The sequence below is a fragment of the Zalophus californianus genome, chromosome 4 (assembly GCF_009762305.2).
Source record: "Zalophus californianus isolate mZalCal1 chromosome 4, mZalCal1.pri.v2, whole genome shotgun sequence".
Classification (NCBI taxonomy): domain Eukaryota; kingdom Metazoa; phylum Chordata; class Mammalia; order Carnivora; family Otariidae; genus Zalophus; species Zalophus californianus.
In genome coordinates this window covers 130458558-130486068 of record NC_045598.1, presented here as the reverse complement: position 1 = coordinate 130486068, position 27511 = coordinate 130458558, and the positions used below count along the sequence as shown (strand labels likewise).

The 27511-nt window shown below is 38.3% G+C and overlaps 1 protein-coding gene across 9 annotated transcripts in view; it reads left to right on the top strand.

Moving 5' to 3' along the window:
• Window positions 1-27511, top strand: part of EYA1 (EYA transcriptional coactivator and phosphatase 1) — a 356518-nt gene that overhangs the window by 267160 nt on the left and 61847 nt on the right. For all 9 annotated transcript variants that reach the window (XM_027582479.1, XM_027582545.2, XM_027582507.2 and 6 more), the window contains 2 exons: window positions 10626-10765; window positions 12093-12176. In XM_027582479.1, the coding sequence (XP_027438280.1) occupies window positions 10626-10765; window positions 12093-12176 (224 nt within the window). The remainder of the gene's footprint in view (window positions 1-10625; window positions 10766-12092; window positions 12177-27511) is intronic.

Genomic DNA, 27511 nt, shown 5'->3' with positions numbered 1-27511 from the left:
TTTGCCACTTATTCATATGGTAGAAATGGCAGGAAGAGAAGGTATTGTTGGAGAAATCAGGATTTCTGTTGAGCACGTGTTGTTTGTGGTACCTGTTAGAAATCCAGAGGAAAATGGCAAGTTGTTCAGTGAATAAGTCTGTTGTTCGTAAGATAACTTAGGACCTAAATCTGTGAGTCATCACAAATGCCACTTAAAACTTACATGTCTGGATGAGTTGACCAAGGCAGCGAGCATAAAAGCAAAGAGAGAGCCAAGCATGGAGCCTGGCCTTGCAACCAAGAATGATTTGTTTCAAAGATTTTTTTTTTTTAAAGTTCTCGGTAAAGACCTTTTCAAAGGTTTCCAACTTTGCTGCCCTTTTATTGAGAAATAAAAGCAAGCAGTTGAGCAAACGTGTGCACGTACACCTGTGCTCTGTTGTGAGCATTTGTTGTCTGTGGCATTGCCTTCTGTGACACAGGAGAATTCAAGCAGGAAGTTTAGGCCACCACTGGAATTTCTCTAGAGGCTTGAGAATAATAGTTTTCAACTCTGAGGCAGTCTGACTATAGAGGTTGATTCCAGGCGGCCTTCCCCCTGACGACCTTACAGGAGAAGAGAATCTGTTTTACAAAATGTCGTCAGAGGGCTGGAGGTGAGCCTGCGAAGAAATGTTCGTCAGATTCAGTTATTAGAGGTCACTGTAAGTCCAGGAAATTTAAGTGCTCAGTATGAAAGGCCTACCTGCCCCTTTTCCATTGGACCTTTCGCCTAAATTTTCCTAATTTTCCTGTGTAGGGAACAGCATGGCTTGACAATGGCGGGGCATTTGAATTTTTCTTGGAAAGACAGCTTAGCTCATCACGCAGTGTCCCTGGTGTGCTTGCCTGCTTGTGTAATTTGTGATTGTGTCCTCTAGATTCAGTCAACTACAAAGAGCCCTATAAGAAAGCATCCCCAAGGCCACACACCTGGAGAGGTGCCCAACCTACAGCAGTTTCTTTAGGCTTGGTGCCTGCCTAGAGCCATTCTGCTAGAGATGAGAACACAAAATCACTCCCAAGATATATGTGTCTGGTGTTCCTACCAACCCAAGGAGATTCTGTAATCTATTTTACATGTCAAGTTACCGTGTTCATGAGAAAAACAGAACCTTGTTTGCATATTCAAGGTAGATACATTGTGATATCATGGTCGCTGGGCTCCCTTACCACCAGGGATAGGACCTTTAAAAAAGTACATATTTAAATTCCTTTTCTATTTATTATCAATTCCAAAAAATAAGCACCTTGTTTTGGACCTTGTTCTCCAATTTGGCAACATGTTTCACTTATTATCTTTATCACAATGTTAACATTTAAGGTTTGCAGCAATGTTGAAGAAGCAATATCACCCAGAGAAGTAAGGTGACCATCACTTAAATCTCATAGTCATAATGGAGTCATTACTTGAATCTCATATTAACACACTATTTCCCTAAGGAATACAATTATGTACTCCCACAAGCCAAATCTGTTTTATAAATAAAGTGTAGTTGAAACACCACCATACTTGTTTTTTAAATTTAATTTATACTCAATTAATTAAAAGTATTATTAGTTTCAGAGGTAGAGTTCAGTGATTCATCATTTGCATATAACACCCAGTGTTCATTACATTATGCACCCTCCTTAATGTCCATCATCAAGTTACCCCATCCCCCCACCCACCTCCCCTCCAGCAACCCTCAGTTTGTTTCCTATGATTGAATCTCTTATGATTTGTCTCCCTCCGTTTTCATCTTGTTTTATTTTTCCCTCCCTTCCTCTATTCTCCTCTGTTTTGTTTCTTAAATTCCACATGAGTGAAATCATATAATTATCTTTCTCTGATTGACTTATTTCGCTTAGCATAATACCCTCTAGTTCCATCCAAGTCATTGCAAATGGCAAGATTTCGGTTTTTGATGGCTGAGTAATATTCCATTGTATATATACCACATCTTCTTTATCCATTCATCTGTCGATGGACATATGGGCTCTTTCCATATGTTGGCTATTGTGGACATTGCTGCTATAAACATTGGGGTGCAGGTGCCCCTTCAGATCCCTACGTTTGTATCTTTGGGGTAAATACCCAGTAGTGCAATTGCTGGGTCATAGGGTAGCTCTGTTTTCAACTTTTTGAGGAACCTCCATACTGTTTTCCAGAGTGGCTGCACCAGCTTGCATTCCCACCAACAGTGTAGGAGGGTTCCCCTTTCTCCGCATCCTCGGCAATATCTGTCATTACCTGACTTACTAATTTTAGCCATTCTGACTGGTGTGAGGTGGTATCATTGTGGTTTTGATTTGTATATCCCTGATGCTGAGTGATGCTGAGCACTTTTTCATGTGTCTGTTGGCCATTTGTATGTCTTCTTTAGAGAAGTGTCTTTTCATGTCGTCTGCCCATTTCTTGATTGTATTATTTGTTCTTTGGGTGTTGAGTTTGATAAGTTCTTAATAGATTTTGGATACTAACCCTTTGTCTGATAAAACATTTGCAAATATCTTTTCCCATTCTGTAAGTTGTGCTTTGGTTTTGTGGACTGTTTCCTTTGCTGTGCAAAAGCCTTTTATCTTGATGAAGTCCCAGTAGTTCGTTTTTGCCCTTGCTTCCCTTGCCTTTGGAGACACCACCACCCTGCTCCTTTATTAACATGTTGTCTGTAATTGCTTTTGCTCTGTAATGGCAGAGTTAAGTCATTGCAACAGACCATATGTCTCACAAAGCCTAAGGTATTTACTATCTGGCTCAAAAAAAAAAAAAAATCGCTGACCTTTGCATTAGAGTATATAGACAGGAAAAAAAATAGTGGGCAAGTTGGCTCCATGCCTCTCTGGGTACCCATGTGATCCGCTATCCCACCAGTGGGTTTCACTGCCCTTGCACCTCACAGTGTAGCCATGTGAGAGAGGATTTCTGGGCACTTTTGATGGATTACAGAACCCATCTTTGGAGTAAGATGCAATCCCATATTTACCTTAAAGTAATCAAACTCAGCTTTACAGAGTAGCTTTTTCCCTCATAGGAAAACCAATTTTAAAAATTATGAACAGAAATAAACCCAATGGTGGTTTATGATTCTTTTGGCCAGTAGCATCAAGCTTGATGCATCTATCTCCCTATGGAGAATGCCAAGGTAATTAGAATAACCTTTCCTCATGGAATCAGAATTAATCTCTCTGCATTCTTTCTCTCGATCCTCCTGGTTTGGGCTTGATGCATCCCTTTTGAGAGGATTTTTGCATATACGTATGTTGATTTTGAGAGTCTCAAAGTTTGGGGGTACCACACTGTCAGTGGCTATCTGGCATCTTCACACTCAACCTGTGTAACTATCCATATACTTTAAATCTTGAGTCTCAAACATGACAATATCTGCTTTTAGGAAAGTAAGACACCCTGTTCTTTTTATCTGAGTCCCCTATAGCAGCAAATAGAATATAACTGTTGATTGCCATGGCTCATGTTCATTAAATTCAGGTAATCTTTATAAGGATTAAGGATTTCCCACAAAGCTCTGCACTTCCTTTTGTAATTGGTATTGTCTTAGTGTAGATTCAGGGTCTAGCCTAGGGATAGTGGCTTCCCTGGCCTCAACCCAATTATCATATATGTGGCAAGAGCTTCCTGTCCACACGGAGTCTGGTTACTTGATTCTGTTTCAGGGGAGTAGTTTTTCACCTCAGTTAAACTTAGAAATGAGTAAGGAGAGCCTCCATCCTCCCAAAGCACAGAGAAGGGAGCTTGCAGGAACCCTGTATTCTACTTCCTTTACAACTACCACTGGCATATATAGTCCTAGGAGTGTAAAGTTAGATCAAAAGTTCTCTGCTCCACTTAGAATAAATGTGAATGCTTATCCCTAAATCTTCAAGGAGTCAACCAGGCCAGTAGGCTGTGCTTTATGCAGTGCAGGACTACATTAAAAAACAAACAAACAAACAAAAAAAAACTCCTGTGAAGGAAAACATAATTTAGGGAAATACCAGCATAATTTGAGGATTTGAGGGACTATCAGGAATGGAAAAGTGTCTGCAAATATGAAAAAGAGGTTAAAACTTTTATCTTCATCAGTAAAGGAATATAAAAAAATTGCAAAGGATTTGGATGGTTCATAAAGAGAAATATAATTTTCAAGCCCATATCTGTAAGTATCTCCAGTATGTCCTAATTAAAATCACTATTATTGTACACGTAAAATAGCAAGGACTTCTTTAAAACAGTGATAACCATAGTGTGTAAGACTGCGGTAAAACTGACACAATTTAAATTGATACAATTCTTTTGAAAGCTATTTGGCAATGTGTATAAGCATAGGTAACATGTCCAGGGAGGGCATGAGAAATAAAACCAGATAAGGAATTTGGACTGGGTACGGTAGGCAGTAAACCCTGATGGATTCTGAGTTGCCACGGTTTTTGTATAGATTAGTCTGAAGGTGACTATTTAAGAGGAAAAGACTAAAAGCTAACAGCTAGGAAGATGTGGTAAATATTTTACATCACAGATAATAGAACTTTGAAGCTAAATCATCTAGGCTGTGTCCTCAATTTGACAGACCAGGAGGCTAAAAGACATGGCGGAAATGTCCCTAAGACTCAAGTAGCAGTTATGAGCTCAGCTCAGAGGGACTAGAGGTGCCAAGAGGAACTAAATGGAATCTTCTGAGTTCCAGTTCTGTTTCTCTTTTCAATATTGAAAGATTTATGGAACTCTTCAGTAATATTACAAATGTAGAATGTTAATGATCTTATGTAAATTCTAATATTTTATGACTGAATATGTAAACAATGTTTAAGCTTTAAAAATAATTACAGCTATTTCTCATTTTTAAATATTTTGACTAGCTGGTAGGAATAATGAGGTAATCTTCATAGACTTAATAGAGCAAAAGCCAAACTTGAGAAACACTCATTCTTTCAATCATCAGTTTTTTTTAATGTGTACTTGGTGCTCTGGACTCTTACTGTGCTCTCAGAATATAAAATGAACACCACCAGCTTCTGTCCTCTAAAAGCAGGAGTAATGGACATTTGCTCAAAATAACTCAAGTTATTATCTACTGCATAACTGATTGCAAAATTTGTATAACTCTACAATAGAGATAACCATAAATGCAAAACAGGGACTCAGATTTAGATAGAAAATTCACAAAGAAGATACTTGATCTTTAGGGATTCTTAGGAATTTCACAGACATCCGGGGAGGGGTGGTAAGAATGAAGAAAAAGCATTCTAAGAAAGTGGAACAACATGTTCAATGTGATGAAATAGCCTGGCATGTTCAGAGAACTCAGATCATTAGGTGTGACTGTCTGAAGTGTAGACCGTGAAGGGGAGAGAGACTTGGTGGGACTTCTCTTTGTTCCAAGGCAGCTAACACCGTAGATTGCTAGTGCCATGCACCAGTTCTAACTACATGTATATTGGTTTTCTCATTTATTCCAATTTTACGTATGATGAAACTGACTCATAGAAAAGGTAAAGAACTTGCCCAAAGTCATACTTCTAATAAGCAGTGGGATCGTGATTTGAAACATGGCAGTTGAGTCTACAGCTCAGTGTCCTAAAATCTAGATTGTCCTTCCTGTTCTACACTAGGAGTTTGGAGCATTGAGGACTTTCAAAGTTTTCTGTCATGGTGGTGTAGATGGTAATTGAAAGGTTGTGGGTAGTAAGCTTGAAAATAGCCTGTTGCGATAATCAAAGCAGGGATGATGAGAGCGTGAACTTAGAACAAAAGTATTCAGAAGGTAAAAGACCTGAAACTTAGTCTTGATTTGAGGGCGCTAATGAGGAATTTCTGGCTTGAAAAACTGGGTAAATGTTGGTACCATTAAGCAGGACTCATTAAGAGAGGAGCAGGATCATCCATTTGGGGACACCTTTAGTTGTGGTGCCCATGGAATATTCAGGTAGAGAGGTTTAGCAAACTGTGGGGTATTCAGGTCAACAGATCAGGAGGCTTTAGAATCATCAGCCTGGGAATTATCACTGAAATCCCTCTTACAAATACTGCAAACTTCTGAGAGCCTTGTGGTGAGATAAGAGGACCCTAGAGAAAATTCTGTACTGCTGCTCAAGATACACTTCACCAACTGGCCACCTATCCACTAATTGTTTATTAACAGTCCATGTAACATGAGGATTTACTTCAGAATGTAATCAACTGCATCACTAAGCACACTGTGTGTTTAACTTTTCTTTTTAATATTAGCAAGACTTTTGATGAAGGAAGCATTGCATTAATTAACATCCTGATATAAGCTCCTTATTTTGCCCCAGGTCCCTTTGAGTATCACTAGTACAAAAACACTAACATTTAAGCTTTGGGTAGAGGAAGAGGTCTCTAAAGAGACAGAAGTAATACTGTGAGTGGTAGGATGAGAAGCAGAAGGGAAGTCAAGTTACTCTAATGGGACACAGTTTAGAAGAGCCGGTGGTCAGCACAGTCACAGAGAGGTGAAATGAGATTAAGAAAAAATATAATTATTGAATTGGGCCTTTATAGGGTCTTCAGTAACATATTGGGAGCTCTAACCCCTGTTTACTCTTCTACCGTCTGCTGTCTCATTTTTATCCCACCAGTCCACCTCCTAAATACTTCTCGAATCTGTACTTCTGCCATGCGTGCGAAAGACCTCATTGACTCTAAATCTCCAAGTACTCTTGGCTTCAGTTTTCACTTTACCTTCTCTCTTGGCTGATCGGAAGTTATTGATCATGCTCTCCTTCGGACGTACTCTTTCCTCTACAACACTCTAACCTTGGTTTTCCTCCTCACGCCCCACCCCTTCTACACACCCTCTGTGTCTTTAATTATACCTGTTTCTTTAATTACATTAGGTATGGCATCAATTTCCAACCCTAAACCCAGCCCACATTTCTTTTCTGAGCTTCAGAGCAGTCTAGCAGCCTACTGGACATCTTGAATACCACAGACTCTTTTTTTTTTTTTTTAATGTTATGTTAGTCACCATACATTATATCACTAGTTTTTGATGTACTGTTCCATGATTCATTGTTTGCGTATAACACCCAGCGCTCCATGCAGTACGTGCCCTCTTTAATACCCATCACCAGGCTAACCCATCCCCCCACCCCCTCCCCTCTAGAACCCTCGGTTTGTTTCTCGGAGTCCACAGTCTCTCGTGGTTCGTCTCCCCCTCCGATTTCCCCCCCTTCATTTTTCCCTTCCTACTCAAGTTCAGTATGTCCAAAGCTGAATGTGAATTCTCATCTACACACTTCCCCATAGTCCCTTCTTCCTCAATCCCCATGCCTTATGCCTTATACCTTCATCTTCCCTGTTGTTAAACCACCGACATGAACATCATCCTTGACTTCCTGCTTCCTCCTCCTTTCCCTCCCAGTGACACTTCAGATCTATAGCTCTCCCTATCTCCACTATCTGCATGAGCCACCAACAGCCCTCACTGAATTATCCTCCTGGCTGGTCTCTGCTTCTCAGTCTTGACTTGCCTCCAGCACCCACACCACACTGGAGCTAGAATCATCTACCCAACGGGTAAATTTGATTTCATCCCTCCATTCTTGAATTCTTTTCCTGCCACTCCAGCCTCATCTCTGTACTCTTCCTCTGCAGAGCCAGGTCGGATTGATTTTTTTTTTTCCAATTCTTTGACATCTCTCTCTCTCTCTTTCTCTTTCTCATTCTCTCTCTCTCTCTCATTCTCTCTCTCTCTCTCTCTTTCTCCACCTTCACACATGCTTATGTGCCTGCCTGGAGAGCAATTTATATTCCATTTTTTACTGTTAACTTTGTTCTCCATCTTCAGGAAGCTTCTGTAATTATATAAATCTAAGGTATGTGGACTTGCTCTGTAGTCTCCAGGCATTCTACCTTTCTCATACCATTACCCTTCCTATATTGTTTTCTAATCTCTTAATTTTTGTTCATAAATCAGTGCCTTCCTCTGAATTTTATGCCCCAAGAAGACCATATCTGTATGGTACATCCTTATACTTCAAGCTCCTGGTACAGTGCCTGAAATAGTATGGGCATGCTGTCATTGTTTGTTAGATGAAATAAATGCTTTTCTGAGTATTTTCACATTCATTATCTCAGTGGGGGTAAAGTTGAATAATTTGGAAAGGATTTTAATGAAACATGAGATGTCAGTGGATTAGAAGATTAAATTACTTGTTGAGTTGTTTTACACTAATGGAAGGAGAATAGAGTCAGGAAAACTGGTTAGGAGAGTAGAAGTGTTTAATCCCACCTCATAGAACAAAGAGGAGGAGATTTTTTTAAATCTAGCTTGCATCATTTAACTTTTATCTTCCTTCTCATAAGTTGAGGCCTATAAGGGGTGTGTGTGTGTGTGTGTTTTAATATTTAGAGGTATCGGATTGTCCATATTTTAGGGCTTCTTTTTCCACCTGGAAAAAGTTTAGATAAGATAATTTAAAAATCCACCTGTATATTTTGCTCACTGAACTTAGTTTCTTTGGGGGCAGGCTTACAGAAGTGATTAATCAATTTAATTATCACTTTTATTTCAAATAAAAAAGAGATGGAATATATTTTTAAAGATTTAATTGGGTTTTAACACAGGGATAAAGAAATATACACCAAGAACTAAAGGAATGGGTAATCCATAGGAGGAAAGCTAGGGTAAGAAAACCTCGGTAAGATGAACTACTTGGAGAGGAAAAAATTTGCCCTAAACTAGCTGGAGTCAAAGCAAAAGACATAATGCAATGAGATACATTCTTAACATCTTTTAGCTTCTTGTCAAATATGAACTTCAAAAGGTGAAGAGCTCACAATTCAAGATGGACTTCTCAGTCAAGTACTTGAAGTACGAGTCAAATTAGATGCCAGTTGTGCCATTTGCAAAGTAAATGCTGTTTTGAAGCTGGTAAAGAGATTGGCATGTGTGGCTATCCAGGTTTGCACGGAGACGTAGTTGCAGAATTTTTAAAGAAAAAGGAGGTCAAGACTTTTTCTTCAAAACACAACTTTGAATTCACTGAGCTCCTTTGAAAGTATGTATTTCTTTGGAGTTCCTAATTCTCTATAAAACATAGAAGGCAGATGCTTGGTTTGGAACATTTTGAGGAGAGGATGCCACAGTCATCTGCCTCTGCAAGAAAAGGAACTAATGTGGATTTGGAGAATGTTAAACTTTGACCAGCCAGCACTGTAATCTGATAGTTCTACAAGATGGGTTAGCTCAAAAATGCATCCCACGGAACTACATAAGCTGATGTAGTGAGTGGAGTTGTTCTGGACTTTCTGGTCATAATTAACTAATAGGCTTGCAAGTTATCATGGTGGTTTCGGGGTACAAGTACCACATGACTGGTGTGTATGAGGAACCTTACTGTCTTGTTTCCTATGGCAGAGGACATTCAAAAGTCTCATCTAAAAGTGATAGGAATCTGTTTAGATTTTAAAATTAAACAGGAGGTATAGGGCTGTTCCATGTGATTTAGAAATGGAATTTACTCTATCGAAGTCCATTCCTATCTACCCAAACTCCTAAGGCTTAAGTCCTAGACTTGGAGGTGATACTGAGACCACATGGTTTGACACATGGCTGGCCTTCTGGGTACAGTTGAGGATGATAGTATATTAACAAAGGCTACCAGATATTCACCTGTCCTCAATACTTTTCTGTTTGCTGAAATGTAATAACAACATCTCAATGAGAATTATCATTCCTTATACCAGCTTGAGAGATTCCAACCCATATCTAGTAGAGACATCTGGCAAAGACTTTGGGGAAGTAGAAATAGTCTAATGTGTGAACTGAAGAGAAGAAACTCTAAGGGATTTTTTTTCATTTTGGAAGCAGGGTAAGAGTCTCACCTCCCCCAACTCCACAATCACTACTCAGCCGTTCCTCTAGCTGGTTGGAGGTGGTTCTTTATTTTATAGTTTAGATATAATTATTTCGGTGATTTCTCCGAGTTACCCAGGTGAGCAATTTTAATGTGATGTCTGTTTGGGATTTTTGGTTCGGAGACTAAGATACAGTTAAGAATCTGTGATGAATGCTGTGATGAATGCCCATAGGCATTGCCCATATATCTGTTCTTCCTTATCTTGCCACTCCCTTGTTCTCACATAAAATGAGGGAGAAAAAGGAGATTTTGAAATTTTCAAAGAAAAATCTGCCTGGCGATTCATTTTTTTCCACCCTGGAGTTGATTTTTCTTTTCTTTCTGTGAACCAGAAGCTTTTCATAGGTGAAAGAGTGGCTGGAACGGCACATGAGTGAACCTCTCTCAGTATGGCCAGACACTGTTTGTGGAATGAAAGAAAGACACATACATGGAAGTGGGGGGGGGGGGGGGCTTTGTCTCATCGTGGAGAACCACAAAGAAAAACTAGGCAGCTTCCTACAGCCTGCTATCTTCCACCATCAATTAAGTTCTATTCATTTCTGATCACACGTTCTTTCAAAAGAATGGATTCTTGAAATCCAGTATCTCATAAATTATTTATCAGTGGAAGTAAACAGTAACAAAAGTGAATAGAATGAAATGTGTTTTACTCTTCAGACTTCCCCATGTGTTAAAATAAGGTTGATCTTGACACCATAATAACAGAACCAAAAGATGAAAGACCTTCCTGTATTTCTACAGAGTACAGTACAATCCACAGCCCATCAACACCCATTAAAGACTCAGATTCTGATCGATTGCGTCGAGGTTCAGATGGGAAGTCACGTGGACGGGGCCGAAGAAACAATAATCCTTCACCTCCCCCAGATTCTGATCTTGAGGTATGTATGTCATTGCCGTTGCCCTGGTAAATAACAAGGTATCTTGGTAGTTAAATGGTGGTTCTATACACCTGCAGTGTAAACGGCCATCATCAAGATGCCCAAATGCTTTTGTTTGTTACTGCTTTCTTCTCTATATCGTAAGTAAAGCATTTTCTTTCTCTTTCCTATTTCTTATAGGTAAAAACAATTATTTCTGTTTTCTCTGCCACTTTAACTACATGTAAAGCATCTGGTTCTCTCTAATATAGTAAATTATATAATTTTGCTTGAACAAAAGTCTCTTATACTGCTCTATATCATTGCCATTTTAATTGTCATACTAAAAACGCTTAAATCCACTTTGAAAATTAAAGACACACTTATATATATTGAGAAAGGAAAACCTGGGATGTTCTAAACTGAAATGGTAGTCCTCTTATGAGGCCTGTTTTGGTGGAGTTCAAAAACAGGAGGGATTAAATAAAACCTTGAAGGGTAGATTTCATAGCCTTGAATCCACTGCAATTCAGTTTCTGGGTTTTGCCCAATGAAATCTGATGGTGGAAAACATGCTTATTTTGGCTGAAAAGATGGAAATTTCCTAGCAGAACCTATGTGTATGAATATATACTGGTATGAATGGAAAGGGGAAGAAGACAAGTAGGCTTGGGAGGCCTTTGTGGTATCTCAAAGATGTTTTTGAAGTGAATTCCTTTAAATCCGATTCCAAATACCCCGAGTGTGTCAAGAGCATGTGTGATGTGTCTGCTTAACTTGTTAACCATCTGCAATCTGAAGATAACCAGACAGGAGTCATACATAACCCATCAGTGTGATAATAGTCCAAAGGTAACATAAGGTGAATAGATGATGTGAAGTTTTATGTTGTATGTACAGTTTTTAATACTTGGCTTGATAGAAATAAAACATAAGATTCGCTGTTTTAAAACTTCTTAATAAGCAGAGAGAAGAGGTAAGAAAAACGGAATGATTTTTAAAATGATTGGCCCCTCTCTGTCTCAAGAAGCTATAAACAGACTAGTTTTAGCTCGTTTTTTCAGAATAAACTGAGAATCTACTTCAGAAGTCAAAAGGATATATATTATTATTTCTTGCCCATGTTTATATTGATGTCACTAATATTATCCTCTTAAACCTCACCTGAGGTTCTACTCTGGAGAAAAGCTAGGGGATGCTCTTTGGAACAGTTGTATTTTAAAAACATAGTAAATTCAGATTTTTCCTTTGTCTTCTGTTTCAAGACTGCTTATTTATGTTGAAGTTGACTGAACAATAGGTTTCTCAACCAAGGGAAAGACATACTGATTCGGTTCTTCCTTTGTAGAGGGTGTTCATCTGGGACTTGGACGAGACAATCATCGTTTTCCATTCCTTGCTTACTGGGTCCTACGCCAACAGATATGGGAGGGTGAGTACCAAGAGACATCAGTTTTTAATTTCTTTAAAGTAAATATGCCTAGAACTGAATTTTTTATCCAGATGGGAATGTGGTTTAACTTTAAATAATCTAAAGCATGAAAGGGAGAACAACTTAATTTATTGATATAGTCAAATATATATGTAAGGCAAAAACATATAAATGAACAAAAGGAGGGTTTTTTTTAGGTCCTTAAAAATGAGATAAACTTTATGCAATTAAATGCATTCTTATTTCAGACCCTAATGAATAAAAGTGTTTGGATACTATTCTAGGATGAAATATTAAAATACATAGAGACATAGAATGATATTTGGTATTTTTCTTTGCACCATTCTTTTATTTTTTTATTCACAACATATGCAGCAGAGCAAGTATTTTACATGTTACTGTCTTCAGTGATTAGCAGTGTTAGTATTTCATTTTCAAAACACCCATTATGAATGTCTTTATAAATCCCTTTGCTGTGAGGCTAAATTTATGTCAATGGTATGTAAAATTGGGCCTCTGAATGGCAACTGGACAAATACTTCCATGTTTGAATTGTTACAATATTTACCCTGATGTGGTAGATAAAAAAGAATATTAGAGACTACCTTCTGTGAGTAGAAATTCAGCCTCAATGTTCCGCTTTTGGGCTTCTCAAAAACCTTGGAGATTCTTTTTGATCTATTCCTTGGTGATGTCATAAACCTTTTCCACACAAAAACTGTGTTATTTAAAGTGGCTATAGGTAATTTCTGAAGTTATCCTGTGAATATGGTATTTCTCATTTTTTTAATCTTTAAAGAAATCATATTACAAGTCTTAACATCACTGAAGCTATTGGTTCAGAGCCTTAGGAACTGAATTCTGTGTCTTGGTGACTCCAGGTGTTTATCACAATTAAATGTTAAAATTAATACCCACAAAATGCATGCTCTCATTATAGATTCTATCCAGGCACCCATTCTTTCAATAAATATGTATTGAGTGTCTGCCATGTTGGTATAGTTTGGCAGTGAAAGTTGAGGAATTATCAGTTGAGCTTCACAATGCAGCTTTCCTTCTCATAACCCTGAAGTTACACCTAACCCCCCCAAAAAGGCCGGAAAAATGCACATTTGTAAGAACAAGAATGTTTTAGAATATTCTACCCTTTGGATTTCTATTCAGAGATAAGATACTGTAAAACACAAAATGCCCCATCTTATCATTAGATTTTCTATGAGAAGAAGACAATGAACAAAAGTACAGTGTGATTATTATTAAGAAAAAAAAATAAAGCCATAGAATCAATCATTCAAAGAAAGTCTCTACTCTGTGGCTAACACATAAGAAGGATTCAGTAAATATTAGCTGTGGCGTTTTTTTGTATTCCTCCTCCTATGAATACTATTACTAGTATTTCCACAAAACTACTACTTAACAAACTAAGGATTAATAGCTGAAATATCAATTGTGTACTTAGTAGGAAGAATCCTGAAGATCTTCTTAACTGAACCATTTTAATGTTCCTCAACTAACTCCTAAGGAAGAAAACATTGAAAAGAACATGCACTTAGAACACCAGCATTTGAAAACCATCCAGAAAATGTCGAGTCTTTGAAAGCTTTCTCACTAAGGACCAGATTGCTGCAAAGAGCGTTGTCTTGATCAGGGCTCTGTTCACCACTGAAAGGGACCAACTTCGGGTGAGGTGGTGAGCATCCCATGACCTAATGACCTCATGTCAGTCCCTGGCCATAAATCATTGCTTTGCACATGGAATTCACACCTAACCTAGAAACCACTGGAAGCTTAGGGTTTTTCATTCAGATCCTCGACAATATCTAAACAAAACATTACAAGTACCACATTTTATTTTTAAAAGTGTCAACCATTAGTATTTTGAGGCTTCATCAAATACTATTTTGTTAGTTGGTTTAATTTTCTCATACTAGAGCATGTGATAAAAAGTTTTATCTCCTATAATTTCCAAAATCAAATGTATATATTCTTTAGTATGGGTGATCTGAAATATTTAAATGTAAGTTAACCATTCATTTATAAGTTGACAGGGATTGAGGAGAAAGTAACCTCAGAAGACATGATTGGGGAAGGTCTTCCTGAGCATGCATGACTTTGAACCTGAGGTCAGAATAAAAGAGGCTGGTTGATAATGTGACCATCAGCAGAAAGAGAGTTCTAAGCAGAGGAAGCAGTGAGCACGGAAGCAGGAAAAGGTTTGATGTTTGAGGGACACAGAGGCGAGTGTGGCTGAGCTCAGTGATGAAGATGCAGAGTTAAGATGTGGGCTGGGATGAGGGCAAGTACAAGCCAGGTCAAGAGGGTCAATCTCATTGCACATGCCATAGGAAGTCATTGGAGGACTTCAAAGGAGGACATGACAAGATCTGATTTCGATTTTTAGATTATTTTGGTGTGTGTGGAGAACCAATGGTGAGGAAAGAGGGTTGGGGAACAGAAGGGAGGTATTAGGGGTGACCCAAGGTACTAGCAGTAGAGATGAGTAGAGAGAACTCACTGGATTCTGGATTCTATTGCAAAGAGAGAAATAGGAATTGCAAAGGATTTGATTTGGCCTGGTGGGCAGTAATAGAGGGGAGGGAAAAAAACCATTCCCAGCTGAAAAAAAAAAAAACCATTCCCAGCTGAGAAGCTAAGCAGCTGAGAGGCTAGTCGTGTGTTTGTTGAGATGAGAAGGACATCCACTTGGACCAGGCAAGAATGTGGTTGGAAGGTGAGCCTGGGACACATGGGAATAGACAGGCCTTCAGATGACAGATTTAGCGTCAACAGTACATAGCTCAGAATCAGAAGGTCCTCAGACACTCTTAGTCTGATTTCATCCTAAATGTTTGTGAACACCTTCTTTGTGCTGAACACCTGTTGTCTCAAAGCCATGAGGCATCCCTTCTGAAGACACATTGCTGAGGATGTTGAATTGTAGCCTGAAGCATGCAAGGAAGCTTGCTTAATGTTCTCTTTATTAGAGAACTTTAAAGTCAGGAAGAATTTGCTCTCAAATCTGATAATCATGCCTTGTAAAAATGTGTGGTTCAACAAGGCTTCTTCCAAACAATAATAATAGCCAAGCTGATCTGAACACCTTGCCTCCCTTTCATTTCTTTCACTAAGGAGGGAAGTCTTAAAGCAGTTGAAGGGCAAGGCTTATTTCTTGGAGCATAGTTTTGGTGGTGTCCCTGAGCATTGTTAAGGGAGCATGTGGTTGGGCCTTACTCTACAGGCATATAAAGAAATGAATGCCTGACAATGTGATAGCTGTTCGGTCTCTATGGGAACCAGATACTTGAGAAGTAGCTTAGTCACAGTAGCTTAGGCAACTCAATGAGTAGGCCATTCAGTAAGGGGATACAGGATCTGGTTGATATAATGCAAAATTAGGGCATGTTACAGCAATATGTACAAAAAAGTTTGAGAATGTCCCACCTTCCATGTAATCCTAGCTGTGGGAAGCAGGCATGTTGGGCATTGTAAGGAAGTGTTTTATAACAAAGGTGATGGGAACAAAAAGGGTGCTAGGTACATGACAGGTCTGGCTAGGGAAGAGAAAAGAAAGAACATATTAGCAGGAAAATGAAGTCCATGGGTGTGTTACCATAAATTAGGTTGTTGTTAATAATGTCTGTCCTCGCTTTTTTGGTTTAATGCATTTTGAAAAGTTGCTTTCAAATTAATCCATATCCCCAAGTTTCACTGAAGAAAACTAATCTTGATCTTTTTTCCATTGAATGCCTTTTTTAAATTAGATAATATAATCCTGTTGCTAATATCAGACCACAGACCCCAAACTTATATTTCAAGTAAGTATTGCACTGATGTCCCAAGCATGGTTCCCCTCTTGAGGGAGGACTCTCCAGGATACCCATAGCCAATGGCTTCATTGTTTCAATACTTTATTTTTTATTGTGGCTTAACACCTGTGTCTCATATGGATTTGGGCTAGAACAGGTCCTAAAGATATTGAGCCTCACTCCTCATTTTACACAAAAATTTAAACATGAACACTTAAGACAGCATAAAGCTTAGCATTTTTAACTCGAGGCCCTACTTATGAAGAATTTCCTATGTGCCCAATACTTATTTAATTCAACATTAGTCCTCTTAAACTGCTATTACCAAGGCCATTTTACAGATAAGGAAACTCAGGCTTGGAAGGGGTTATAGCCCAAACATCTGATAAAATAAATACGAGTTTTGTTTTAATGTAGTTGAACCTTGACTATCAAAAAAACACAAAACAACAAAACAAAACCTTGAATCCGAAGCATAGTGGCCAGGGAGTAATATGTGTTAATATGTGGTTTAAATTTATGAAGTACCAATATGAGATCCACCAGTGGGAGATAGAAGGCATCGGATTTGAATTCATATAGCTCTAGACTCAAACCGAAGCTCTGACTTTTCAGTTTTTTGACCCTGGGTAAATTGTTTATTCGCACTGAGCTCCAGTTTCTTCATCTATAAAACTGGTGACTTGACTTGCCAAATTGTTTTAAGAATTCAGTTGTGTCACATATATCTTGGTAAAGCCAGGAGAAGAAAGATCTAAGTTGTGTCTTGAATTTAAAGGGCCCAGCACTCTGTCTTATTAGCAACAATAACCCAGTAATGAAAACAGCATATGTCACTGATTGATCTTGTATCTGCTGTCTAAACATTTGTTTTATAATGCACCAGACTTCTAGAAGGATGAATTTAAATCAACTAGGTCTCCCTAGTGAGTATATAGTGTAATCACTTAGGACATTGAGCAGAGAAAAAATTTACAGGAGTTGAGCAAGCCAATTTCATTCAAACGCTCCCATTAACCAGTAAAGGTTGCTGTTCTTACCCTGTTTCAGAGCGAAACATTAAGCTCCAGAATCTTTTGAGGGATGATCCTCTTCTGTGGTGGCTGGTCTAGATGCTGAATTCTTGGCATGGCACCAAAGTAGCAGTGTCCTCCTTGGATTGTAAAGGATCTGCTTACTTAAACAGAATAATCCCTCTATAGGAAGCTCCGGACCATAGGCTAGGAAATATTTATTAGCTGACCCTTTACTAAAAATGAAGGCTTTATGGGCCATATGCCTTCATAACTGCTCACCTCTGCCCTAGGAGTGCAGAAGCAGCCACAGAAAATAGGCGAATGAATAAATGTATCTGTATTCCAATAAAACTTTACTTATAGTTCCTAAATCTGAATTTCATGTAATTTTCATACATCATGAAATATTTTTCTTCCATTTGGATTTTTTAAAAATCAAGACAAAACATCTCGGTCAGGAATTGACAGACCATATTCCATAGGCCAAATCTGGTTTATGGCTTGTTTCTATAGGGCTTTCAAGCTAAGAATGTTATTTAAATTTTTAAAGGGCTATGAAAAAGGAGAGGAGGAAGAAGATGTGTCAGAGACTTTATATGGACGGCAAATTCTCCAATCTTTATTGTCTGTCCCTTTAGAGAAAAATTGGGCCTGCCTCTACTCTAGATCATGCTCTGAACTTCGTGGTGATTCATTTGGCTCCTGCCCTTGGGACATCAGGACAATTCAGTGACAGGCACACTGTGGCCAACTAGATTGTAAACTCAGTGCAGGTATCGTGCGTCTGGGTCTGGGTGCCCAGTGAAGCACAAGACACCACTTGAATTTGTTAGGGTAGGTGCAGTGGTTGTAACCAATAGGCCCAATATGTCATGACAATAGAAATTTATCTCTTTCTTAGTTAGTGGTCTCGAGTGGATCTTCCAGGTCGCTTGGTTTAGGCAAGGTTTGGTAGTGCAGATCATGGTTGTGCCATCTCACCATCTAGCTTCTGAGGCTTCTGTGATCACTGTCATCAGCTTTCTAACCCACAGGGTAAAACGCAGGGGGAGCATGAACGGGAGGCTACATGGGCCAGGCTTAGAAGGGGCACACACCTCTGCTTACGTGGCCCAGTGCAAACGAGGCTGGGAAGCATATGTCGCCTGGCTGTGTGTCCAGGAAGAAACAGTTTTGGTGGACAGGTGGCAATAGCAATCATGGTTCTCAGTGAAGAACTATTTGATAGATGAGTGAAACCCAAAGCACGCTTTCCACAGCAGCAGACCAGTGCCTGAAGGCTACGTGACAGGTGTGTCACAGAGTAATGAGTGGCCAGTTCAATCCCAGAGCACGCTTTCCTGATTTTACTTTCTTCTTTGGATATCAGTGCCGAGTTAGACCAAGATGATGAAATAATTCATGGTTCCAAACACAACTTTTAGATACCACAGAATGACATAGAATCTAAACTCTCAAAACAAAAGTTGTTTTGTTTTGTTTTTTTACCTTTAGTTTTTTGTTTCAAAAAGACAGTGTTTTTGACTGTCAGAGGGCTGTCCAGCTGAAAGATCCTCCTCCATTCATTTCTTTGTCCTTAACTTGACGGTTGTTCTCTTTCCCTTTCACTGCTAGCCCTTTCCTCCTAACTGGCAGGCGGTGAAATGTGTATTCCTGCCACCTTATGGAATGTGGCCTTATTTTTCTGCAGACCTGTGAAAGGGAATGCAGTGAATGAGCGCAAATCCCAGCTTTCTATGCACAACACTGGCCTGCCACCACCCACTTTGGACCTTCCTTGTTTTGTGGCCTCAGGAAAGCCCCCTTATATCTCTGAGTCTCGCTGGCTTCTGTCTTGATCTTCCCATCTATAAAATGAACGTAGTCACAGCACTGCTGGGAAAACAAGGTACACCATCTAGAAAAATACTTCTAGGCACTCCATCAATAAGAGCTTTTGCTTACTTGGGGATTCCAAGAAGGGAGTGGGCAATCAGAGAGGCAGTATTTTGTTGTTGCAGGTAGCAGAGAGGGAGAGGTGGAAGCAGAGCATAACTGTTTAGGGAAAAGATAGGCAAAATGGCTGGAGCTCTATGAAATGTGTTCAGAGGACCAGACTGGCAGAAGACGAGTAGCAGAAAATTTATTGAAATGGTAATAAAAATACCATACCTTTGTTGAGCTTGTATAGTTTACACGCCGATTTCACATTTATTATCCAACTGGTTCCTTTCTTCGGATGGGGAAACCGGGTCTCGGAAAAATTAAATGATCGGCTCCAGGAAGCACATCTATTAACTGACAACACCAGGAACATAATCTAGTCGCGTCATGGGTCCATTGCCCTCAAAGGAGGGGCTGCAGGGAACGTTGAGTGTGGAGATTTTGTACCGTAGGTGTGGGGATGCCACGAACAATATTAAAACAGTGGAGGGACATGATGGAATTATACAGTTTGGAAGATTAGACTCATAGCAGAATAGATCATCACAGTTCTCCTGGTAGGAAACAATCAAGGCCGAAGAAAACGGCTGTAACACTAGGAAAGGGAGAGATAGGAGAGTGGTTACAGATGAAATCTAGATAGGTCTTTTTTGACTGGATTAGCTGTTTAGGCTTTCGTGGAGGCCAACCCGGGTCTGCTCTGGTTTTATTCTTTTCCTCCCACTTTGTACAACTTCTTGGCAGTTGTCCCATGTTTGGGATTCATTGGGCTTTCTCCACAATCAAAATTAATCTTTGGAATGGTGAAGCTCTTTTTCTTACTTTCCACGTGGGTATTATTTTCATGATGTTGAAAGGGAGTCTCTTAAGGAGAAAATTAAAGCAGTTGGGTGTCACATATCTAATCAGTAAAAATGACCTGATTAGCCCCACCACAAGCTTGGGCTTGGTTTTGTTTGGTTGTTTTTAATCATTCAGTCAGTAGTTCAATCATGGTTTCTTTTTCACGTGTATACACTCTCTCATGGTAATCCAGATTATTCCTTAATTGGCATCAGAACTACACCCGGCTCCTAAAACGTGGCATTTTTGTGCCAGCTGTTTAGTGATAGGAGCTCCTAAAATTGTAAGAAGTTAATATTCCATTGATGGTATTGATGACTTTACACAGGTGGAAGGAAAACAGTGGAGACTTTGGGTCGAACAGGTTGCATAGATCACTTACATAACACTTTCAGTGATATTTTTTAAAAGAAATAACATTTTTGCATGATTTTTTTTTTCCTTCTCTCAGATAAGGAAGCTAATTTTCCTAATCTTCTCTTTAATCCTTCCCTTGTGAGCAGCCAGCATGGGGCGGTGGGGGAGGGGGGGGGATAGGCCCCTCCTGTACTCAGAGTGCCCATTCCTGTTTTTCAGCTTCTTTCCCCCCAGAACAAAAGATCCTGAATGAGAATTTATTTTAAATGACATCCAGGCCTTGTTTGTGGCTGCAAGGTTAGCATTCTAAATAAGGACTTGTTGAAGGGGTCCAAAACAGGTATTTTTGCGTTCATGTGGTTGATGCTGCCCAAAGATGTGTTGTCAACGTGAGCACACTTTACAAGATTTTCACATTGACCAACAAATCCTCCTAAACCTGTCCACATTGTTAGCATCACACCTCGCTGGGCCACTACAGCCGAGTAATTGCTTGCCAAGGGAGGCTTAGCTCCCCACATAGGATCAGTGCAGATATAATTCAGGAACCGTATCCTAAGTTCTACAAATTCAAAATCTAAGTACCATATCCTGAAGAACTAGTCATACTTTGGAAGTACTTGAACCATCATCTAGTAACCCTTTCTAGCCTAAGATTAATTCTTTAACAGCATTTTTAAAAACATAATATTTCTATTTTTTGATCCAAAGCAGAATAGTAATTGCTAGGAGTTTGTGTAGATTTGATCTCATAGATGTAATAGGGCACACATTCAAAAAAGAGAGACACAAAAGACACCTAGTGTATACTTAAAATGTGCTTCTAAATTGAAAATAGAATAGATAAAAATTTAAAAGTAATATATATATATTTTTTACTTTCAGAAAAATAAATCCCCAACGCCGTAGGTACTTTGTAGAACCCAATTACTAATTCAGAATGCTGTGGCTATCTACAATTGGAACAGTAGGGGTGCCTGGGTGGCTCAGTTGGTTAAGCATCAGACTCTTGGTTTCAGCTCAGTTCCTGATCCTCAGGATCCTTAGATCAAGCCCTAGGAGCTCAGTGTGGAGTCAGCTGGAGATTCTCTCCTCCCCGCTCTCCCTTCCTCTCTGTTCCTACCCACCCCCTAAATAAATAAATAAAATCTTTCAAAAAATAAAATTGGAACAATGACTTAGGTATTAAAATATTTCTTAAAGGTCTCAACTTAAAGAATTTAAATTGGATAAATGTCTATTGCTTTTTGCGCTTGCTTGGTTTATTTTACCTTTTTTTTTTTTTTTGCTTTTCAGTTTAGAAAAATAAGATAGTAAAAGAAAAGGAATAAAAAGGCAAATGTCCCAGAGTATGTCAGTAGGAACCAGAGTTACATTTAAAATAGGAACAGTTTTGGGTGCCTGGCTGGCTCAGTCAGTAGAGCATGTGACTCTTGGTCTCAGGGTCATGAGTTCAAGCTCCATATTGGGTATAGAGCATACTTCAAGAAATTTTGTTTTAAATAGGAACAATTTTTTCTCTTAATGCTTTACTGGTATATCTAAGCAGTAAAGAAAAATTGCTTCCTTATTAGTATTTGGTACTATTTTTAATTGTCTTTATAGTAAAACTGAAATGACATGGTTATTCTCTTTGGACTGTACATTATCTGATGTAATATTTGGCAGTTGTGACATTTTTAAATCAAAAGTAAAAATCTAGGGAAATATCTTTTAATACAATTACATAAAAGGAAGATATTTTTATGGTTAGATGAATGGCTAGCTTTAAGATTTCTAGAGAAAGAAGAAAGTTTTTTATTTTTATACTCAAAGAAACATTCTAGATCCTATTCTAAAAACCCAAGAAGAGATAAACAGGTTTTCTTTAAACTTTCTGTTTTGAGGCTTAAAGGACGACCATGGACACTCTGAGACACCCCGAGAAGTAGAATTTTTGGGAAAGTAAATGAAAATGGGTTAAGAAAATCATTTTGAATCAGACTCAATTCTGTGTGGTGGGGGGTGGGGGGTATGGGGGTGGTTCATGTTTGACATCAAAAATAGATTAAATTGCCATTTGAAGCTAGGAAGTGAGAATTGAGGATGAGTGCATATGACCCTTCAAATATTTTTTGCAGCACTTACTTAAAAGATAGTTAAGATCAAGTATCATGTACAGAGGCGCCTGGGTGGCTCAGTCAGTTGAGCGTCCAAGTCTTGGTTTTGGCTCAGGTCATGATCCTCAGGGCCATAAGATTAAACCCCACATCAGGTTCCATGCTCAGCTGGGAGTCTGCTTGAGATTCTCTCCCTCTCCCACTGCCCCTCCCCCTGTGCACGCACACATGCGCACTCTCTCAAATAAATCTTTTTTTTTTTTTAAGATTTTATTTATTTATTTGACAGAGAGAGACACAGCGAGAGAGGGAACACAAGCAGGGGGAGTGGGAGAGGGAGAAGCAGGCTTCCCGCAGAGCAGGGAGCCTGCTGCAGGGCTCGATCCCAAGACCCTGGGTTCATGATCTGAGCCGAAGGCAGACGCTTAACGACTGAGCCACCCAGGCGCCCCTCAAATAAATCTTTAAAAAAAAAAAGTACAAATAATGGAATTAGCAATGCAGTTGCAACTATAATATTTCTCAACATAAATGGGCAACAAAATAATCTGAGAAGCATGAACTTCAACCTGGTCACTGGAATAAAGCAAAAGTCATGTAAGAATTTACCCGTTGCCCCCCATCAGCAGGGATCTAGAGGAATTCACCATGAGGTCCCTTTGGGTAAGGTACTCTGCTAATACGTGTATTCTCCATGCTAGGACTACCCCAAATTTAAGACTCTGTCAAAACAATTTGTCATAATAGAAGGCACTTGGTACTTTATCCTTCTGGCAGTAGTTTAGTTGTGGGTGAAATAATTCAGAAAATTGTACTACCAAATGGCACCCTTCTCAAGTTGCACACACAAAACTTCCTATGTTATAGGGGCTACAGTACCCAAGATATGCACCTGACTACCCACCCTTCTCCTGCCTGAGACGCTATTTGTTTCCTGGCCTGACACCGACAAGTCATTCAGAAAGTCAGTCTTTCATAATTTATTAAGCAAATATATCTATAGTATATATTTGTATATATAATATATTGTGTATATATAGTATATATTTGTAATATACACTTGTATAGTGTAGTGGTGCTACCCACAATCCCTGCCTTCACAGAGCTTATAAATGAGTAAAGGAGGCTGCTGGGAGAGGAGTAACTCTTCAACAGTGGTCTTTGACTGGGGCACAACTGTTCTGAAGGAATGCCACTAGAAATCTACAAAGGGTGAAACCACAAAATCTCCAAAGGAATAACAATATTACAAAAGAAACAAGTCTCCTTGTGTTATTCGTGACAAGCATTCTCCTCCAGTAGCTATAATCACTTAACTCGTAAGAAATAGCCAATCATAGGATGTCAGATGATAACAGTAGTGTTGTGGATGAGAGGAAAAAAACAACAAATCAGGATCCACGGGAGCCGTACAACCAAAACCTAAATGCCAGAGGCCCTAAATGAGATGCTTCTAGGGTTACTGCTATTCTTAAATTACACTGGGAATTCTCCTTTGCAGCCGATCAGCATTGCAATGTGATATGGCCATTCTTCAATGCATGAGAGGGAGGTCCTGTGGCTTCAATTATAAATGTAGAAGTTCCCCTGGTTTTCTGGAAAAGAACATCCCATGTGATAAAAATTAGTAGAGTTAATACAGGCAAAGCAGTGTCTGACATAGATTCTTGTGTATATCCTAAAGCTCACTTAAGCCTGGGTAAGGATTACCAAGCAAGGCCTAGCGCCTTCTTTTCAATAAACGGTGATATGCTGAGGAACTCTGCCAGGCTTTTGCAATTTTGACTTTTTATAAAAAATGTTTTTGACATTTTAAAAGTATGGTGTGAGTGTGCTTTAAGTTTTCAAAATAAATATCCATAGTTTCATCACCAAAAGACAACCAGTCTTATCTTGGTGAATATTTTTTCTATATTTAATTATAGTATAATATAATAAATACTATAGTATAATACTATATAAATAATAAATATAAATAATAAATACTATAGTATAACAAATATTATAGTATAATAAATATACTACTATAATAAATTTATTATTTATTATACTAACTTCTAAACGTATACAAAAGTAGATGGGATAGTATAATGAAACTCGTTGTAACCTCTCTAAATTAACAGTTGTCAAATCCTAGTTAATCTTATTGTATCTGCAACCTCACCACATCCCTCCCCTGCCCTGCTCTGTCCTATGATTATTTTTGAAAGCAGATCCCAGATATATCATTTAATTTGTATATATTTCCATATGTATTTAAGACTCCATTAAAAGAATTTCTTAGACTAGAAATAGTAGATGATACCCAGTACTTTAGCTATCGAGCAAATTAATAATAATTTCTTTGTTATTAAATGAATAATAAACAGTTACATTTCTCTAATTCTTATTAATTTTTATGTTAAGTTGTGATAAAGTACATATCGTATAAACTCTACCTTAGTCATTTTTAAAGCATTTTTTTAAGATTTATTTATTTATTTTAGAGAGAGAGAGAGAGAGAGAGAGAGAGGGAGGGGGAGAGTGAGAGAAGCTCAAGCAGACTCCCTGTTGCACGCAGAGCCCAATTCGGGGATCAGTCTCACCACCCTGAGATCATGACCTGAGCCAAAACCAAGAGTCGGACCCTTAACCGACTGAACCACCCAGGCACCCCCTTCGTCATTTTTAAGTGTATAGTTCAGTAGTAGTAAATACATTCACATTGTTAGACAACCAGTCTCCCTAACTCTTTTCACCTTGCAAAACTGAAAGTCTATACATTAAACAACTCCTCCTACTCTCCTGCCCCCAGCACCTGGCAACCACCATTCTGCCTTCTGCCTATATGATTCTGACTGCTCTAAATACCTCATACACGTAAAACCATACAGTGTTCATCTTTTTGTGAATGATTTATTTCACTTAGCATAATGTCTTCAAGGTTCATTCGTGTTGTGTGCATGTGTCAAAATTTCCTTCCTTTTTAAGGCTGGATAGTAATATGCCCTCATATGAGTACATCACATTTTGGTTATCCATCTGGCATTAGGCACTTCTTGAGTTGCTTCTACATTTAGCTGTTGTGAATAAGGCTGCTGTGTTTATGGTTGTACAAATACCTTTTTCTTTTTTTTTGCTTTATTTTTTGTACACCTGAAACTAATATGTCAACTATACTTCAATTAAAGGTTTAAAATGCAAATATCTTTGAGACCCTGCTTTTAGTTATTTGGGGTTTATACCCAGAAGTAGAATTGCTGGATCACATAATAATTCTATGCCTAATTTTTTGAGAAACTACCATACTATTTTACATTTCAGCTGTACCATTTTGTGTTCTCATGAATAATGTACAAATATTCCATTTTCTCCATATGCTCATCAACACTTGTTATTTTCTGTCCCCTCCCCCTTTTTTTGATAGTAGCCATCCTAAGGAGTGTGAAGTGGTATCTTATTGTAATTTTGATTCATGTTTTCCTAATGATTAGTGATACTGAGCATCTTTTCTTTTGCTTGTTGACTATTTGTATGTCTTCTTTGAAGGAATATCTATTCAGGTCTTTTGCCCATTTTTTTTTTTTTAAATCAAACTGTTTTTTTGTTGTTGAGTTGTAGGAGTTCTTTATATATCCTGAATATTAACCTCTTATCAGATAATGAGTTGTAAATCTTTTCTCCCAACCCATAGGTTGCCTTCTTACTCTGCTAATTGGGTTCCTTGATACACAGAAGTTTTCAGATATAGTCTAATTTATCTGTTTTTTTCTGTTACTGCTTATGCTTTTGGTGTAATATCAAGAAGTTACTGTCAAGTCCAGTGTCATGAAGCTTTTCCTGCAAAAGTATTATACTTTCACTCTTAAATTTAGGTTTTTGATCCATTTTGAGTTAATTTTTCTATATGGCATAGGGTAAGAATCCAACTTTGTTCTTTTGCATTTGGATATCCAGTTTTCCCAATGCAATTTGTTGAAAAGACTATCATTTTCGCATTGAATGGTCTTGTTACTGCTGGTGAAAATCATTTGACCATATGAATAAGAGTTTATTTCTGGACCCTGTTATATTCCATTGGTCTGTGTCTCTGTCTTTATGTCAGTACCACACTGTTTTGATTACTGTGGCTTTGTAATAAGTTTTGAAGCCAGGAAGTATGAGACCCAACTTTGTTCTTTTTCAAGATTGTTTTGGCTATTCAGAGTTCCTTGAGATTCCATATGAATTTTATGATGGATTTTTCTATTTCTGCAAGAAATGCCATTGAGAATTTGATGGGCATTTCATGAAATCTATAAACCACTTTGGGTACTATTAGCATCTTTATATTAAGTCTTCCCATTGAGTGTCTTTCCATTTATTGTGTCGTCTTTGATTTCAGCAACATTTTGGTAGTTTTCAGTGTACAAGCTTTTTGCCTACTTGGTTATGTTTATTTCTGTTTTATTCGTTTGGTGCTATTGTAAACTGAATCATTTTCTTAATTTCTTCTCTGGATTGTTCATTGTTAGTATACGGAAATGAAACTGATTTTGTGTGTTGAGTTTATATCCTGTAACTGTACTGAATTCATTTATTCTAACAGGTTTTTGTGTATGTGTGTGGAATCTTTAGAGTTTTCTACATACAAGATTGTGTCCTTTGCAAACAGATAATTTTACTTCCTCCTTTCCTATTTGGATGGTTTTTCTTTCTTTTTTTTTTTTTTTTTTTTACCTAACTGCATTGGCTAGGATTTCTAGTACTACATGAAGTAGAAGTGGCAAAAGTGGGGCATTCTTGTCTTATTCCTGATCATAGAGGAAAAGCATTCAGGCTTTCACCACTGACCAAGCTGTTACCTGTGAGCTCTCGTATATGGCCTTTACTGTGTTGAGATACTTTTCTTCTATCTTCTCTTACTAGTTTGTAGAGTCTTTTCTCCAGTGGTTTTATAATTTTTAAGTTATTACTGTATGTCTCTGAAGTGTCTTTTAATCTGTAGATTCTCTCTCGATCTTTTTTTTCCCTTACGTTGTGTATTTTTGTTGAAGTAACCAGACCATCGGTCCTGTACACTTCCTGGTAGTCTGAATTTTCTTCATTACATCCCCATTGTGTCTCTTTGTCACATATTTTTTTGTCCCCTGTATTTCCTACAAATTAGGAGCTAGACGCAGAAGCTTAATGAGATTGAGGTTTGATTTTTTTTTTTTTGGTAGGAAGGTCAAGACTTCATAGTTGGGTATATCCTCCTAGTAAGAGATGCATAATGTCTGGTTACTGTCATTTTTAACACTTCAGGATTCTGGTTAGACAGTCTCCTTCAG